Source organism: Leuciscus leuciscus (genome assembly GCF_965113295.1).
Source record: "Leuciscus leuciscus genome assembly, chromosome: 15".
Lineage (NCBI taxonomy): Eukaryota > Metazoa > Chordata > Actinopteri > Cypriniformes > Leuciscidae > Leuciscus > Leuciscus leuciscus.
The window spans coordinates 35,102,153-35,121,263 of NC_138739.1; the positions used below are offsets into that span (position 1 = coordinate 35,102,153).

The 19,111-nt window shown below is 37.7% G+C and overlaps 1 protein-coding gene across 2 annotated transcripts in view; it reads right to left on the minus strand.

Moving 5' to 3' along the window:
- rbm20 (RNA binding motif protein 20) overlaps positions 1-19,111 on the minus strand; it is a 70,278-nt gene that overhangs the window by 48,910 nt on the left and 2,257 nt on the right. The window contains exon 1 of one of the 2 annotated variants that reach the window (XM_082137812.1): positions 16,040-16,721. The exons of the other annotated variant lie outside the window; for it this stretch is intronic. Coding sequence (XP_081993938.1) covers positions 16,040-16,053 — 14 coding nt within the window. The 5' untranslated portion in view covers positions 16,054-16,721. Of the gene's footprint in view, positions 1-16,039; positions 16,722-19,111 lie in introns of those variants that run through there. 2 annotated transcript variants of the gene reach the window in all.

The window sequence follows — 19,111 nt, forward strand, 5'->3', positions numbered from 1 at the left end:
CCTGTCACTTTTGATTACTTTAATGCATCCTTAGTGAATCAAGGATGCATTTTTTTAATTTTTTTTATCATGCAGACCCCAAACTTTTGAACTTTTTGGCCTTACGGTAGCAGTTTGATGGCTGGGATGGGGGGAAGTTCGCTTTAAATTGTTGGTATAGTCATTGTATTTGGCGTAATTGTTTAAATTTTGTCAGTGAAGACAAAATAGAAAGATACTGGCTTTATTTCGAACTCTAAACATTAAAGATAAAGCCGGATGCATTAAAGGCAAATCCAAAACCCACATTACAATATATCTATTCTATAATTTCTCTCGGCAAGATGCAATTATGAAAAATAAATAAATTAACGAAGCATGTGGCCACATGTGCGCTCCACAGAACGGAAACAGTTTATCAAATAGCCATTACATTAATGACTGCAAATACAGAAGATTCCAGAAAAGCTGTGAACAGCTGCCACATACTCAAGGAAGTTGGATGATCTGTGTGAAAATCACAAGTAAGAAGGAGCCGCATTAGTTTTATATCCCTACTGGATTTAATAAAGACATGCAGACTATCAGAGAAGACAAATGAGGAAGCGGAGGATGAAACTACTGTGACTTTTCCGCTGTTGAGCCATTACACACTGGCAAAAAGACAAGACACCACAGCTGTAAGCAGCCGGGACAGAGACTGTTCCAGTAGACTTCATATTACCAAGAATATACTTCAAGAGCTCGTTTCTTCCGACAAACACAATAAGAAGATATTTTGAATTTGAATGGCTTTCATTATAATGGACAAAAAGACACAGAGACATTTTTCAAAATATCTTCTTTTGAGTTATGCAGAATAGATCAGTTGGACAGGGTTGGAATGACATGAGGGTGAGTCATATGTTCGGGTGAACTATCCTTTTAAAAGGTCTGTTTCATGGTTGTTGGTTATGGTTTTAAAAATAGTTGTAAATTTAAAAGAATAGCTGATTTCACGCCACAGCTATAACGATAACAGCAGAGGAATGAGATCACTGGAATCACTTTCAGAATGATTTTTCTAGCTGATGAATGATAAAAACACTGACAGCCAATCAGAATCCATCCTGCTTTAAGCATGAGCATTTAAAATGGCAGACGACAAAACTGCAGTGTGCTTATAATAAACAGAATGATATTGTGCATTGGTGTGGACGTTAATATTGTTATCATTATTTCTTGATCTGAAGTGTAATCTGATAATTTGTGCATATAATTAAACAGGAAATTAAATAAAAGTTTAAGCTTATTAAATGCCTTTTTTATGTTTTAAAGCATATTGCTTTAAATTTAGATGGAAAAGTAGTTTCTAAAGTTTTGGCTTATGAAATGCCTTTATTACATTTTAAAAGAATAGTTCACCCAAATATGAACATAATCCCATAATTTGCTCACTGTCAAGTCCTCCTAGGTGTATTTAACTTTCTTCTTTCAGCCAAACACAATCGGAGTTAATATACAGGCTCTTCAAAGCTTTATAATGGCATTGAATAGTGCCAGAGTTATTGAAGCCCAAAAAAGTGCATCCATCCATCATAAAAGTAATACATATGACTCCAGTGGGTTATAATAAAGGCATTAGTTATAGAAAAATAGTTATAAATATCCATATTTATACAAGATAATAGAGTTCTGGCGAATGGGTGACCTCTGACCCGACGTATGACATAGGCATAGTGCAAGCTTAGGTGAGAACTTACTAACACTGAAGCACAGAGGATAGAGCAAAACAAAATGCCGGTCATGAATTAGAAGTCTAAAACGAGAAGTTTTAAAGAGGACTTCGATATTAGAGAAACGCTACATCATATGTCAGGTCAGAGGTCACCTTTCCGCCAGAGCTCAACTCTCAATTCATTCAATGGACATTGCCAGAAGCCAGTTGGATTATTATATTATTACATTTATGGCATGGATGGATGCACTTTATGGAGCTTCAAAAACTTGGGCACTATTCAATGCCATTATAAAGCTGGCTTGAGGGCAAGTAAATTATTTGATTATTTTCGTTTTTAGATGAACTATTCCTTTAAGGCATATTGCTGGTGAAGTTCACACATACACACACAATGAGCTTGCACTTTGCACTTCTTTAAATAAGCCCTATTAAAATAAAGTTAGTGCAGCAGTAAAGCCTGAAAATATCACTGGTTGGCAGGCCGCCTGCTTCAGTCCAGTAACAGCCATATCTGAATCATCCCACAGTCGCACACACACACACACACACACACACACACACACACACACACACACACACACACACACACACACACACACACACACACACACACACACACACACACACACACACACACACACTTATTTGTTTTTAGATGTATATAAAATGTAACATGTAAAAAACATGATTTACTATCTATATATTGTTTTACAAAATGAGGATGTCCATGGTTTTGTGCAGTGCCTACAGTTAATTGTTAACTACACGGTTAAAAATAATGGTTCTTTGTTGGCATCAACAGAACCATGAAGAATCCATGGAAACTTTCCATTTATAGTGGAAAGAGGGGATAATGTTCTTCACACTGAGAAAACACGGTTCTTTAAAGAACTGCTCACAGAAAGGTTCTTTGGGGGAACCAAAAATGTTTCTTTAAATGGCACTGCTGTTAAAACCCCATTTGGGAACCTCCTTTTGTAGCATGTAGCTACTTTTGAATTGCCATCAATGAAGAAAGATGCTTTCTGCAGTCATACGGTGTTGTTATCATATCTACCAGCAGGGGCAAACTTGTCCATGCTAATCCCACCGTGATCCCGTGTGCTCAACTAATACATTTCATTTAGCATCACAGTCGAGGGGCGACACTAACTTTGCATCTGGGGCCCATTTGCAGTCATTTAATTACGACCGGCCATTAAGAGAAGCCCCGACATCACTTCTTCCCCACAGGGCCCATCGATAAGGCAAGATCATCCGATGAGAGGTTACAGTCGACGACAGCTGTACACTTTCCAGACCTCACTGTGCTATGGCCACCCGGGTTATGAGATGTTATTAATACGCTTTTGAAGACCACACAACACATTCTGTCCCATTCACACACATCATTCCCATCATCCACAAAATTGCGAAGATAGAGATTCTTCCCATTTATCAGAGGAGAACACAAGCAGGCAACAAAGGCTAATGAAATTGGACACCCTCTCTTAGACACACGTCCTCCAACTGTCTGTCCATGTCTCCGTGAATGCTCTTATGAGATAACCGTGGGCTGAGCTGTACTGATAGCAGCAGCTGAGAATAGAGCAGTGACGGCTTGTTTGTTTCCATAGATAACACTGGGCCAGTGGTTAAAGAAACAAAGGGGTACAGAAGATATAATGATAATCGACAACATCAGGTTAGCTCCATTTCTAATGAAACTCTATAGCCTTATGTTGACTAAAGCATGATTTTCACGCAAAATGATTCACGGCAGGTGCATAAGCACGTAATGTTGATAAAAATGGATGATAGTAAACAAATGAGATAGTGTGTAGTTACTAATTAGGATAATACACAGTCAAACCATCTCCAAATAAGGGCTTCCGCACAACGTACCTGTGCAGCCACACGCCACTTATCAAACTTATCCTCATGCACTTTACAGATGCCTACTCCAGAGACGTCCCCCTTCTCTGGACGTCATTGGACGTAAGCTGGACCAGGTCAAGCTCAACCCGAGACGGGGAGATGGACTTCATGCTCCACCCATGGCTGTTTTCCAGCGGGCTCTTGCGTGAGCACATGCGCATCAAAAACCTCAAGCGAAGTGACACGCTATAATCAAGACCAGATAAAACACATTGAAAACACTTTTTTTTTTTTACTTTTCAGTTTTGACTTTTATCCCAGATTTAGAAAAAAACATAAGTAGCCTATGTATTGTTGAATGGGTGGTTTGTGCGTTAAAAATGTTGATAATAAAATATATGCACATGCACTGTTTGTTTATAGGATCCAATGACTTACACCGTATCTACACTGGATGTGGTGCGACTTGACAACAAATTTCCAACAGTAAATTGATGCCTCCGTATTCCAAGCACTGGCGACACTTCTCATAGGAAGGACAAATGGATTTGCAAAGGTCGCTTTGCTGCGTCCAGTGTAGACAGCTTCTAGCTGTTGTCACGTCCGGTATAAACACGGTGTTAGGCGGTTTACACGAGAGTAAAAAATCTGATTTTTTTTTGCCAATCTGACACTGATCGGAATTTGTTGCACACGTGTAAAACACAAAAATTCACACAAGATTTTTGCATACATTCTGAGCCACTTCCAAATTCGGTTTTAAATCAGAATCAAATCCGACATTTGACCCAGGGGCGTGGCCACAAGGGTGGCAGCTGCCACTCTAAAACTGAGCTTTGCCACCTTATTTGCCACCCCAGATGACAGCTCGGATACTGATGTAATGTAGTCTGGCTATCACCAGACCAAGCTCAATCTTTTAAGACTGAACATTAGTCTGGTGAGTCTGCTCTGTATTTTCTACTGCACAAGAGGCGTGATCAACGGGCATAGTTCAAATGACTTTGTACGCAATTGGATAGTCCTTCAACCAATCAGACCAATGATCCAGGTGACGTACTTTGCAGCGAAAACTCCAGGCAGGAAACATGTCAACAAATGTGTTGGTTTGGAGCACTGATCAGCGGTTTGCAGAAGCAGCAATGGCATCGAGCGATTTTTGCAGGTTGTGCAAAAAAAAAAAAAAAAAAAAAAAAAAAAAAGGTACACCCACTCGAGCGATTTGTTTGCTAAACTAAAGAAGCCATTGAGCATCGTTGAGAGGTTAAAAGGAATTGGATTGGATTAAACCCGCCAATAGCGCGCCAGGTGGATAAGCCAGTTTGTGATTGGTCCCCGCAGATTTGTAACGGAAGAAGGATAGAAGAATGTACAGGTTTCCAGCCTGAGCTACAGGGCGAAATCAAATCGCCGGCAGATCGGGCTGGGTTTACCCAGTCTAGATGTAATATACAAACAATTTTCGTTTTTGGTTTATGGGGGGCGTCGACTTACCTTTCCCCCATCGGCTTTTATTTAAAAAAAAAAAAAAAGAAGAAAAAAAAAAAGTGTATCTTACTTCGATCGAGTCACGAAAAGCACTTATCAAATATGATCTATAATTCACAATAGTTTTAGTTTTAAGTCTGATGTCTTCATGTAGATAAAGTGCATTTCTTCCTCTTGCAGTAGGCAAGTGTAAAAGGCAGATCGGTATGAATCCATAGCACGTAGCGTCGGTGCAGTAGCCTAACTCGAGTGTCGGACTGAATCAGAAGAAGAACGCGCTTGTCTTGTCCAGAGACGAGTATAGTTGTGAGAAACTCCACACACCACGAAAGCAACATTTTCATTTGAATCACACATTCTGACAGGTATAATATGGTATTGAATACATTTTCATTCAAATCGCAGTGATTTCAGGAGACAAAACTTGACAAAAAAAAAAAAGCATGTGTAGAAAGCCAAATCAGCACAATATACTGAAGATCTTAATTATATAAATGTTTTTAATTAATGTTAAAAGCTTTTTATATAATTTTTAAATGGTTGACATTTTAGTTGTTACATCTCCGAGATTATCTTGACAACAGACTTGATTGCGGATTAATTACTAAAGTAAATATTAAAAGACTCTGACCTAAACGCATATAAGCCGCCACAGGTCAAGGGCAACCCGCTTGCCCATAAAGATAGCTTTCTAATGTCAGATTTTGAAGCAGACGTGCCTGTATGTGCTCGCACTAAAACTTGTTTTGCAACAAATAAGTTGTGTGTTTAATGTATAAGACTTCAGATTCATTAGCTATATATTTTTATTCATTAGTATATATTTTATACATTGAGTTCATGATTATGATTAATGAATTAAAATATGATAAAAAAAATTGTTTGCAGCATTACAGATAGTTTTAGTACAGGTAAAATATGTAAACTGGAAGAGAAGAGAAGCCTGGCTTCCTGTGATCATGATTCTAAAATTAAAAATATGCTTAATTTGACGTCTGATGTTTACCACTTAACTAGAGTCATAAATTCAAAACTTTTGTTTAAAAATGGTATAAAAGTAAAACAAAAACAAAAAAACGTAGCATAACTTTTGCTGTTGTATCATTGCTGTGGTGTTTGAAAGAAACGGCAGGTCTACCTGCATTTGTGACGTTTTGGGTGTTATGTAAGACGGGCCGTGGGTGGACATGAGTCACCTCGACCCTTAAAATGTCTACATGACTCACTCTTCATAAATCTGCCTGATATTTACATTGTGAATGAACACAAATACCCTTCACACGTCCCACCCCACAGACCATCAACGCCAACCTGCAGCTGTTTCATCCATTCAGACTGCCTCCAGAGGGAAACTTTAGTGTTTTTTTGTCATCTCATCAAGTTCAGCTAATGACACCAGAACCACAGGGTTGGCTTCCCCGCCGAGTTAAACGAAACAATCAATGTTTGGCAGGTGCCCCACTGAGTTTGAGTCAGAAAGACGCGTCATAGAAAGGATGTGTCGCAAAATACTGCGGTAGAGACCTGTAGGAAACAGTTTGGGAATGTAAATTCAGGCTTTCTTTGTTTAAACATGAATGTCACCTGAAAAAAAAAAAAAAAAAAGTACACAATTCTATAAAATAAAAATAGAATCAATTAGTACAGCAACAATTTCAGGCCAATCTGGAAAGCAAAATTCTCCACGTGTTCCCTCAAATATCTCTAATGGGTTTTTACAATAGCTACTAAAAAGCTAAAAAGATTACAATAGTTGTCTGATTCGTCAAGCACATAAACTACCAGGGTAACAGGCTATTGTCTTCTCTTACCTAACCAGATCTCAGCCCTTCTAGTGCCTAGGCCATACAGGTTTCCAGGAACGATTGTCTAGGGCAGGATCGACCTCTAGGAGTTCTTCCTGGTTTAGGCATACGTTCCTAGGCGGCTCTGACTTGCGTCTGAGCCCCTATAGCGAAACGAGCAATCCCTATTATGTCTTGGTTTCTCTAGGCTCTGCTAGGGCTTAAAGCCCGGGACACACCAAGCCGACAGTCGGGCAGTTTTTGTGCGTCGGCCGACTAAGTTTCTTCAGTGTGTTCCGCACAGTCGGCTGAAATTGGTTCTCATCTGCTGTTTTTCGGCCGATTCGACATGTTGAGAGAGAGAACTCTGATTGGTTGTTCAGCTCAGTGAACGAGTCACTGCACGAGAAAAATAGCAAAACAGCGAGTAAAGAAGTCAAAACGGTACAGATAGAAGGCTGTTCTAATGTTAGATCGTTCGAGTGTTCCTTGGCGAATATTTCAATATTAACATGAGAGGAGTGGAATAAAGAAAGTGTTTAGCAGGATTGATATTCAAAACGGTAAGCACGCACTGCTTTGTTTATGGTTTGTGTATCTGCAGCGTCGGTTTCCCTTTTTGAATGACGAATATAGATGAATACATCTTCAGAAATAGACAGTTGTCTCTTTTACACGCAGTACACACATTCTAGCTGACAGTCGGCAGTAGTTCTCTCGGTGTGTTCAAGTGCAGCTTTTTCCCCCGACGCGAGGCGACAACACAGTCGGCTTTCATCAGCGCTACTTCTTAGGCGTCGGTTTGGTGTGTCCAGGGCTTAAGGCCAAGTATATCATTTTAGTCGTTCCGCAACCATAGCACGGCCTGATTGTTTTGGTTCCCCATTACAGTGTCTAGCGACGCAGTACGAGTAAAGTACCGAAAGGGAACGTACTCGGTTACTTACGTAACCTCGGTTCCCTGAGATACGGGAATGAGTACTCGGTTTCAGGCCGTGCTATATTGCTGCACGACTCTCAGTTCGTTGCTTAAGTCTAATTTAATCTGAGTATCCCATGCATGCCAGATCGCCTGCTTTTATAGCCAGATGCCACGCCCATATTGGCGATACGCAAGTAACCGAGAATGTTACAAAGACAAGGCTTAAGCCTAGTCCCAGACTAAAATGCATGTTTGAACAGGTTTAACTGAAAGCAACTTGCACTGGGATATCTTAAAATATATCATATCAGTGCCTTTGTTTTGTCTCAAGATGCACATCCGTATGTTTTTTTTCCTAAGGCATGTTTATAAAAGATACTTAAATGTCATAATTGAACTAAGGCCTAATACTGGCTTCTGTGAAACCAGGCCTAAAACACACGAACGATAATGCTACTATATGCTAATGCTACTTTGCCATGCACATGAACTCAAGTCCTTGTGGTATTTGGAGTCATTATCTAGAACCTTGTTACAGAGTCGACTAAACAAACACGTAAACATTAACACTACTATGCTAATGCTACTTCGCCAAGCACATAAACTTGCGTCCTAGGTCGTATTTGGAGTCCTTAATATGTAGAACCTTGTAAGCAATGTGTGCAGTGGATTATAATAAAACATGCAAACATTAATGCTACTATGCTAATGCTTCTTTGCCAAGCACATAAACTTCATTGTCATTGTGGTATTTGTAGTCCTTATGTAGAACCTTGTTGTAACTTCCATAGACTAAAACTAAACTCTAACACTATGGATAGTGCCTGTTTAACAATCAGTTATGATAACTGAACAAGTTATGAACAAGTCCAAGATTAAGTCCAAGTAAATAATATTCTTGAGCAGAGCTGACAAGTATGTTGTGTCCGCTATTTTTCAAAGCATTACTACATCCCTTCATCTATTAATTTTGTTGTTAATATGGTGAGGAGTTTTTTTTGGCATGGCTGGATGGGTTTGTGTTACGAGGAAGATCATATGGAGTCTTAGAGAAAGACAAGCTGTTACAGGGTCTGTAAAACGTCTGTAAAACATGCCTTGCCTGTTGCCACCGTGCCCTATAAATTAACCTTGATGCCCTCAGAGGCTATACGTATCTGTGGCAACTGGTTTTGTGTTTGTGTTCGCAATTAACTTGAAAAAATAATGTCACTCCAGAATAAGATATTTTGCTTAAATAAAATTAGGCTTTAATACAATTAAGGTTTCTGCATTGTGAAGACAACTGACACTTAAACATGTTACTGATCAATCCTATCTTAGTAACTATTGCTTATCCACCATATTGCTTAATTTTTACAAAATTATAATTTGAAAAATGTGTTTAAATCACAATGCAAAATACTTTAAAGTCCTAATTTTGTCTATTTTTTTTTCTCTTTCCCTTTAGATAGAAATATGGCTTGAACATTTATTTTGTGATCTTCGAAAAAAAAAAACTTCTAGGTGCCGACACCAGTAGATTATGGGTCAATTATTCCTGGTATTTCGATCCTCCTCATTTATCTAACTTGCTGAACAATAGTTACCGGCAACTGCAGTCTTGGCAGCGATCGAAAGGCGACCTATTTTCAACTGTCAGCAAGTCAACAAAATGTCGGTCACACAGTACACACACTATAGGCCGGGCCAGGTCACATGATCAGAGATGAACACCGCTGTTAGTCCATGAGGAATATCAGGCATTGCTATCCATTAACATCGGCAGCAGTTAGCATCTAAAATTACAAATGGTGAGTAGTAAAATTATATATTGACCCCTGCTGTTCTATTCCCTTCAGCACACCTGCTGGTGAAATGCGGGCATTGCCATGCCTGGTAATTTATACACCGAGCACCTGGCCAGACCACGAGACCCCACAGTGCAACCAGCTAGCAGACTCGTCTCCGTTTCAGATGTGATTGAACCTTATACTGGCTCAAAATGGAAAAAGGCGTCTACTCATCCAATATAGTATGTTGATCTGTATCTTAACACACCACAGATCACTCTCAACGCCACAGTTTGAAGGAAAGATGATTGATAAACCGTGAATTTAGGGCCTTGTACAACATTTTAGCTTTCTTAAAAGAAGTGTCAATGAGCACCATATATGAACATATGGAAACAGGTGGAGACAGAACATAAATGATGTAGATATTTAGACAGGTGTCCCTTTTAAATGTGCCAATTAGTGATACCAAACTCTACCAAATTCTTCTTTTTATAACTACACTATCTGGGCCTAAAAAGCATCGTCCTCCATTGATGCTCATTCAAAAGCTTTACTTGATAGATTCCCTAAAAGCTTTACAGATTTCTCTTCTCCCCTTGGGTTGTTTGCTGGGAAAAAAAGCACATTTGTGACCCCTGAACTTTCTTTGAACAGGCCACATGTGTTTTAGCTGGACCTAAAGTACCATTTTATGGTATACTGAAGACCTGAGAAGAAAGTGAAGAATGTGTGAAAACGCCATAAAGCTGAAATCAATGAAAGGAATATTTACCAGAGTACTTAGCACCCTGAACACTTACAAGCTTACATGATACCCTATAAAGATTTCATTGAGAAATCCCTACCGCTACCTACTGCGAATTCAATCTACCTCAAGCAGAAACAAAATGGCTTACAGTTATTCTCAACCTGTGATGGTGTCAAGTATATTTATCAGAGAACCTACTGATAATTGTGATTAAAACTGTCACAATCACATTTAACTGAGATGAGTCACAATCACCCTGAATATCAAGACAAGCTTGAGAATTTGAGTTTCTATATTAATAGTTTTAATTATATCGTATAATTTAAACGCTGAAATGTGTAATGTAATGTAATGGAATCGCAATAATGGTTTTCAAACAGGGTTTTCCTCAATGACTCTGTCTGCCATTGGTTAGGGAAACAGAGATAGCCCCGCCCCAAACTCATGCTATTGGCTGGAGCGTTGCTATGTTGGGCTGATTGGAATCCTCAAAAAACAATGACAACAACAACACTTTACCTACAATTGGCTTTCTTATTGTCTCTGAAAAATATTGAAACTTCAATTAGGAACGGAACAGTCTCTAATGTATAATATTTCCATGTTAAAATATTTTCTTAAACCCATTTTAACATTGAACTATTCTACATTAGAAACGGTTCCTCATTGAAGTTTCAATATTTTTGGCTTTACAATACAGAAACTCATATAAGGCATGATATCCGTGCCTTGCTGCTATACTATAAAATGACTACAGACATCATAAAGGATGGTACAATGGCACAAAATGAACAACTGAGCTACAGGTTGTAAAAAAAAAAAACATGCCAGATGGTAAAACGCGAGATGACGGTAGACGAAAGCAAAATGCCTTTATGGTGTACACACATGCAACAAACTACTCACACTACACTGAGCAGCAGCATCTGTGCAACGCTGAGCTTTAAGCAAGAGATTTCAAAGTCTTTGGAGAGAAACCGTACACATTCCTGGCATTAAGGCATGACGGGGCTGTTGTCAAAGGTCTGTGATATGTTAGTTACGTGAAAAGAGGGGGGAGCGCCACACATGAACTCAAAACTGAGCCTATTTACTGTCTTTATACATGCTTCTGGTGTTGTGCATGATTCACTAGTACACAGAAAGAAAAAGTAATCATTCACAACAACGTATGCCTCGAGCACTAACCCTAAAATCTGATTGGTTGATAGTAATGTTGTCCCTATCACATTAAGTGTCCTCCTGCTGTGAGATTTTGATAAGATGGCAACGGATGCCAATGCGTAACTATACATCTCAGATAAATGTGTCTACAGGCCATGTTCTAGAGCACTGACTCCCAACCAGGGGTGTGTATGCACCTAAATACAGACAATACAACTTAAAAATACTAATTTGTATACTTATATTTAATCTGTGGGTTAAATAACTAATTATGATTCTAATCATGTAGTTTTTAGAGTTCCTTTTTACAGAAAGAAAACTGTATAGAACAGTGTAGACAATTGTATAATGTGTACAGGCTAGTTTTTACCAAAAAAATGCATTACTTGGTGGCTCAAAAAAAATGTTTTACCATCAGTATTAACTTTTTTTGTTTAACGGTGACTTTAATAATATTAATCATAATGACATCCAGTTAAATTTTTTTGTTTTAAGTATAAAGTTGCTAATTTTGGGAGAAACTCTGTGGAATTCTGCAGAACGGATTGGTAAACTTGATATAATCTGTTAAGACGGTGCTGAGCACTATACAATGAGAGTAAAATAAATAAAATATTTGTATTCTATGGTAAAATATCAGCATACAGCTTTGGCATGAACTTATGACTGAATTTCCTTCTTTTTTTTTTAAGGATAATATAATGGAGTTAAAAGGAACAGCTGTGATTTGGAACTGAATAAAGGGGCACTTGAGCATATTGACTGGGATGTTATGGGAAAAACAGATACAGTCATTAGCCGTGTTTCCACTGTCGGGCCAAAAGCGGGCGTGCTAGTGTGTGCCAGGGCCAATCCAGGACCTTGTACTTTAACAATCAAATAAAAGGCTAAATCTAGTTTATAAGCAGATCTGCCTCGTGCCTTGATTCTGCTCAGGGACAGACGTCCAATTAAACTCGGATAAACACCTTCTTTAATTTTAGACCATGTTTACCCAGGGACCTTTACACTTGGCTGACGTGTTCTCAGCATATGTTCGGCACACAGCACGACTGCCGTTACAGTGCCGATACAGCAGTGCTTATTACATATAATTCAATCAAACACATATAGAGCTGTCAGTGATGTCAGATCGAGCACTTTCTCAAAAGGGAAACCGCATCGGGATTGGTGTGAAGCGGTGGTCATAGGGCTGACTTCCCATTTCTAATTACATCCAATATGTGCAGATGAGACGGCACAATTTATTTGATTAAGCTATAAATGGATATACAAGCGGGCATTGCTGTGATACACTGAAGTCATCAGACCTCAAGGTCATGAACCTGGCTTTTCAGTTTTTGTCAAAAAGTAAATCATTTATTGAATAAATAATTGATGATGATAATCATCAATAATAATTCAATTGAATGCTTCCCTACTATATAGTTTGTGAAAAACTATATGCCAAAGAGTAGTATGTCAGAATACATAGCATTCGAAAAAACAGCAGGCGAAAGTCCTGAGTCTGAAGTGCACATTCGATGGACACTTTACTATCCCATGAGGCCACGGGACAGGATTTATGAATGGAAGTGAAGCGACGCTTTATTTCGTTAATGAAATCTATGAAGAAAAATGTTTGTTGATGACCTTTTTTTCCAAGACGAGACGATGACGAGACGAAGCCAGCATCATTAAACAATAACTGTGACTGTATCAACATGCAATATCGCTGACGAAAAAAGACGAGACTAAAATGTAGTTTAAAACACAAAAAAACTTGACCAAAATCATTGTTTGTTTTTGTCGAATAAAAGAGGAGCTTTCGTGCTTGCGGTAGCCAGATGTCAAGAATAGGCCTTTATTTAATTTCCTGGTTTTGGAACGTTCGAAATCGCCAAGCAGTCACTCGCACTTCCGGTGGTTACTTAGTTACACCTTTAGATGAAAAGTAGGTCAGTAAACTTAAATAAAATTGTGATATAGACCAGTGTCTGTCAATATTAAACCGCATAAAGACTATTTAACTAGAAATCATGCCTGTTCTGCGTGTCTCTGTGAATGAATGGCACAGAGCACTTTGTGTGTGTGTGTGGCTGTTTCATTTGCCACACACACACACACACACTGAGGCACGCATGACACTCGCAATGTTTTCAGCCTGACGTATTAACATTAATGCACTTCATCAACAGCCGCTCTGAGAGTCACTTCAGCAGCATTTTAGCTTAATTTGAGAAAAACTATCGTCATATCATAAAACACAGAGAGACTCAAAGGTCAACCCGTCAAAATAAAAGTTTGGTTTAACCTTTGAAGAAAGTTTTGCTTAAATTATTACATTTTAAATAATTGGTTATAACAATTTAATTTAACCATTAAAATAAAAAAAATAAAAAATAAAAAAAATTAACTTATGGGAGATGCGAGAGCAAAGTAGTCCAGTGATAATTAACAGGCAGCCATGGTGAACGCTATAACCGGAAGACGCACTACACTGCTGCAGCAATTTTTCGTGGCTACTTCCGGCGTTCTATTGTGTTGCGATAAAGGCCTATTGTTCTGTTAAAAGGACACGTTTTCTACCCAACAATTTACTTAATATTTGCAATCTGGCAACCATGCACACTCTCTACACCGCGGAAGAAGCGCGGATGATCTGAAAACACTGACAAACAAGTAGGCTAAGCAGAAGTTTAGCGATCTCCATTTGAGATTTTCTGCTGAAATGAAGGTGTCGTTCAGTCAGTCTGTGTTCCTTCACAATCAAACCTTCTCAGTGATGAACTGTAATAAATCCAAACATGGATCTATTCTAGACTATAATTGCGATTGTTGATGTTGAATGAATGCAGTTACGCGACCTCTGTGTGATGACACAAAGTCTTTTTTGGGGGGGTTGACTAAATATGATAAAAATTATAAAGTACATTTGACACAGGACAGTCTGAATAACATTATTAAAAAAGCTGATAAAATTAACACACAAATAGCAGAAGTTGCTGGTGCCTTAAGACTGTCATACTTTCAACAAAGATTAGCCCATTTACTTCCACATGTCAAAGCAATGAACACAAGCTGAGAGGTCAGAACACCACAGCAGGAAACCCACAATTCTACAAAGACGGAAACAAATAAGTGTCACCACAAATAGGCTGATAGTGGTTGACACCCGCTGAGGGCCAAGCCTCGCACTTCTTCACCAGGCTCACCAATGCCATTTGCCTTGTGGACAAATATTTTCACACAGTATTAGTCGTTTGGGTGTGTGAACGTGAAGAAAACAACAACTTGTGTCCTATGTCATTCCAAACACTGACACTTCCCAAATGTAACCAACCTCACCAACCAAACTGGTTTTGATAATTAATGGCCATTCAGTTTTTACCAGCGTCCATCGATCAAAGGAGCTGACAGCACACGTGCTACGGTTGCTGAAAGGGCGAGTGTTGATATTTGAGAGATCGCACCTTCCTAAATAAACTGTCATGTGACCCAAGCCATAGGAGGAAACCTTTGGCTGCGGCATTTACAAGTAAAAAATAAATAAATCGGAGATATCAGAAGATGAATGAATGAATGAAAGCATGAAGTTTCGCTGGTTGCAGGTTTGCCAACATCACATGAAGGTGTCGGCATGTAGATAGTTTAAAACTAATAAAATTAACGTCAACGTTCTTAAATGTCATGAAGATGCTAGCATTGCAGTGTTTTTCTTTCGAAGTCTGGTTTCTTGATGACTTTACAAATCGAATATAAAGCTAACGTTAGCATTGCCGCTCTATTTCTGGGCATTTTATGCTAAAACGTTTCTGTTCCCCAATCATCAGATGTGTAAATCCTCCCTTATTTGGTTACTAATCAACATCTTTGTTGACAATTGAAAACTTGCTAAGCTACGCTGTTTTGTTTCTTTATACCCAATCATTCAATTGTCTGGCAAGACTTTATGGACGTTAAGAGCAAATTTATGGTTGGAAGACATTCCCAACATCCATAAAGTGTTGCTCTAAATTTGTACAATGGCGTACAAATAAACAAAACTATACCGTTCTCTTACCAAGCTTTCGGTTGGATAGGCCAGTTGGATATCCCACATCCCCTTTTTAATTGAGCAAAGGTAGGGGGTCAGTACACCATTTAAAAAATGTTGCCTCAGATTTTACAGGGAGTTTATAGTTAGTTAGGGACTCTGTCATAAATGTTGTTCCAGGACTAAAAACAAAGACATTTCTCAGGCCTCTGTTGCCGCATCTACACATCAAACGGCACAAAACACGTGTTTCCACAGAGCACTGTGTCACCATACTGATTCATGAGCGCATAGACATGAAACTAATGACAAAAGGCAACCGAATAGCCGGTAGTCTTAAGAGCTGAAGGGACAAAGGCATTCACAACATATTTCCCAGCTGTGATTTAAGCATCCCTGGTAATGCCAGCAAACACGCATGCTATGAAGAACCAAGGTCAGGCCTTCACTAAGAAACAAGTGTAAAACTTTTACTGCTCTATACGGTGCTTCAAACATCTAGATCCAACTGTTCAAAGGTCAAACAACACCAAAGACCACGACAGCTGTGGAAAAATAGTACAATGAAAATTAACAACACAATATACCTTTCCAGGGTCATATTCACACGGCCGTTTACACCGAAGTATCCGGGAAAAAGCAGAAGCGCTGTAGCCCAGAATGGCGTCTGGGACTCCCATCAGCCTCACGTTCCCGGGGGTACGACGAGGAAACTCCCCCCTCTGGGTCGGGCTGGCAGAGTGATATAGAGAGAGCAGCTGACGAGGGATATATGGGAGAAGAGAGAGCGATACACCATGGCGGACAAGAGGAAAAAAAGGACAACACAACAGCCCCGACACATCCTGACAATACCAGTCATAATGCTGTGGCCCACTGTGCTATTTAAAAACAATCCATCAAAAATGCCCCATCTTTCACCGCACGGTCAGAGCCCACGACCTCTCGCTGGCTGTGAGAAGCTTCACGCGGGGCAGCTGAGGATTTCATGCACTGCGCCGTTACATGCAGGAGCCAATGTGCAAGAGACTCGAAAACAATTAAGCTGACTTCGTATGACAGATTTCTCAAAGTCACAAAGTTATAATGGTAACAGGTAAAATGACACCGTAACAGCACTGGCTGGATGCTGCAGGATTTACTTTCGATTAAATGTGTTCACAAATACACTTTAACTGCACAGATTAACTGAACTGCACAAAAACACTTATCAAATATTTTTGGAATGTATATGAAAATTTACTTAAAATGATATACAGCAATTTTTGTTATTCTTTGTAATTATTATTCAAAACAACAAACCACTGCAAATGTCATATTTACTAAACTCTATTGTTGCACAGAATTGTAATTTTTTTTTTACAATTTTCTAACATTATCTCAAAAAAAGTATGTGTGTGTATATATATATATATATATATATATATATATATATATATATATTAGTGCTGGGCAAAGATTAATCGCGATTAATCGCATCCAAAATAAAAGTTTGTGTTTGCATAATATATGTGTGTGTACTGTGTATAATTATTTTGTATATATAAATACACACATATGCATGTATATATTTAAGATTTTTTTTTTTACATTTTATATATCAATTATTTATATTTATATATAATATAAATTATGTATAAATACATATACAGTATATACATGCAAATATTTCTTAAATAAATACATGCATATGTGTGTATTTATATATACAAAATAATTATACACAGTACACACACATATATTATGCAAACACAAACTTTTATTTTGGATGCGATTAATCGCGATTAATCTTTGCCCAGCACTAATATATATAAATAAAAGGGATATTTATTTTTTAATGATCATACAAGTTTGATGAAACCATAAAAATATGAGAACATTTTAAAGAACTTTTTAAATATAAATATTAAAGAACGAAACTCTTGGTTAAGGTATTTATCTGGCTTCTTTTTTTTTTCTTTTTTTTAACAACAATCAATTATTAATATTTCATTGGTTAGGGTTAGGGTTCTCTCGCCTTTGCATTTGTTCATAATTTTTAGCAAGAAATGATGTCCGCACAACTTTTGCCGGACATACAGTACCAGTCAAAAGTTTGGAAACGTTACTATTTTTAATGTTTTTGAAAGAAGTCTCTTATGCTCATCAAGCCTGCAGTTAAAAAAACAAAACAAAAAAAAAACGTAATATTATGAAATATTATTACAATTTAAAATAATGGTTCTCTTTTTTAATATATTTTAAAATGTAATTTATTTTTGTGATGCAAAGCTGAATTTTCATCAGCAAGTACTCAGTCTTTGGTGTCTTATGATCCTTCAGAAATCATTCTAATATGATGATTTGATACTCGGTTATTATCAATGATGGAAACAGTTGTGCTGTTTTAATATATTTTTTTGGAATACTTTTTTCAGGATTCATTGATGAGTAAAACGTTAACAGCATTTATTCATTAAAACAGCATTTATTCAAAATAAAAACATTTCTAACAATATAAATCGTTACCATCACCTTTTATCAATTTAACGCATCCTTGTTGAATTAAAGTACTAATTTCTTAAAAAAAAAAAAAAAGTTATTTTTCCCAAACTTTTGAACGGTAGTGTATATTGTTACAAAAGATTTCTATTCTAAATAAATACAGTTCTTTTTAACTTTTTATTCATCAAATAATCCTGAAAAAGTATCTCAGGTTATAAAAAAAATATTAAGCAGCACAACTGTTTCCAACATTGATCATAAATCAGCATATTAGACTGATTTCTGAAGGATCATAAGACACCAAAGACTGGAGTACTTGCTGATGAAAATTCAGCTTTGCATCACAAAAATAAATTACTTTTTAAAATATATTAAAAAAGAGAACCATTATTTTAAATTGTAATAATATTTCATAATATTACTGTTTTTTGTTTTTGTTTTTTTTTTAACTGCAGGCTTGATGAGCATAAGAGACTTCTTTCAAAAACATAAAAAATAGTAACGTTTCCAAACTTTTGACTGGTACTGCACACATACGAAGTGTTGTGCAAAAACGGAGAATGTTTTAAAATAGAAACAGTGGACGCCATGTCCATAATTGGACACCTTTGTAACGCTGCAACAAAATTGGCATCCACATTTCTGTCAGTAACTCACACGTAAGAGTGGCCTGATTCTATACGTCACTCACTGAAGATCACTGCCATGTTCGTCCCGTTTACAGGGCTAATTTTGTTCGCCTGTACTAGAGCAAGTTACATTAGCACTTCGACTGACGAACGCTAGTGAAAGTGCAAAATAAACTTTTCTGTACACGATTTGCCAATGCAACCATCTAAACTTTGCAAGACTAATTATTATCAAAAATATAAATGAACTGCACAGTATAAAAGTTTTTTTTTTTTGTGTGTGTGCATAATTAGCATTATATTTTGACTAGTGTTAAGTGATTTCATAGAGAGGCATGTTGCAGGAATGTGGTCATCACTTATGTGCACATCAGCACTGATCAAGCCCTGTCATTTATCAACACGAAACAAATAGCAGTGTCACCGGTAACATCTGCTGAAAACATTCACACGCATGTGCTGACTGACTGTGGAGACCCAAGCTCATCATCTTATCCAATTAATCCAATTTCCATTCGTTTTCGTCTTCATAATTGATTCAACATG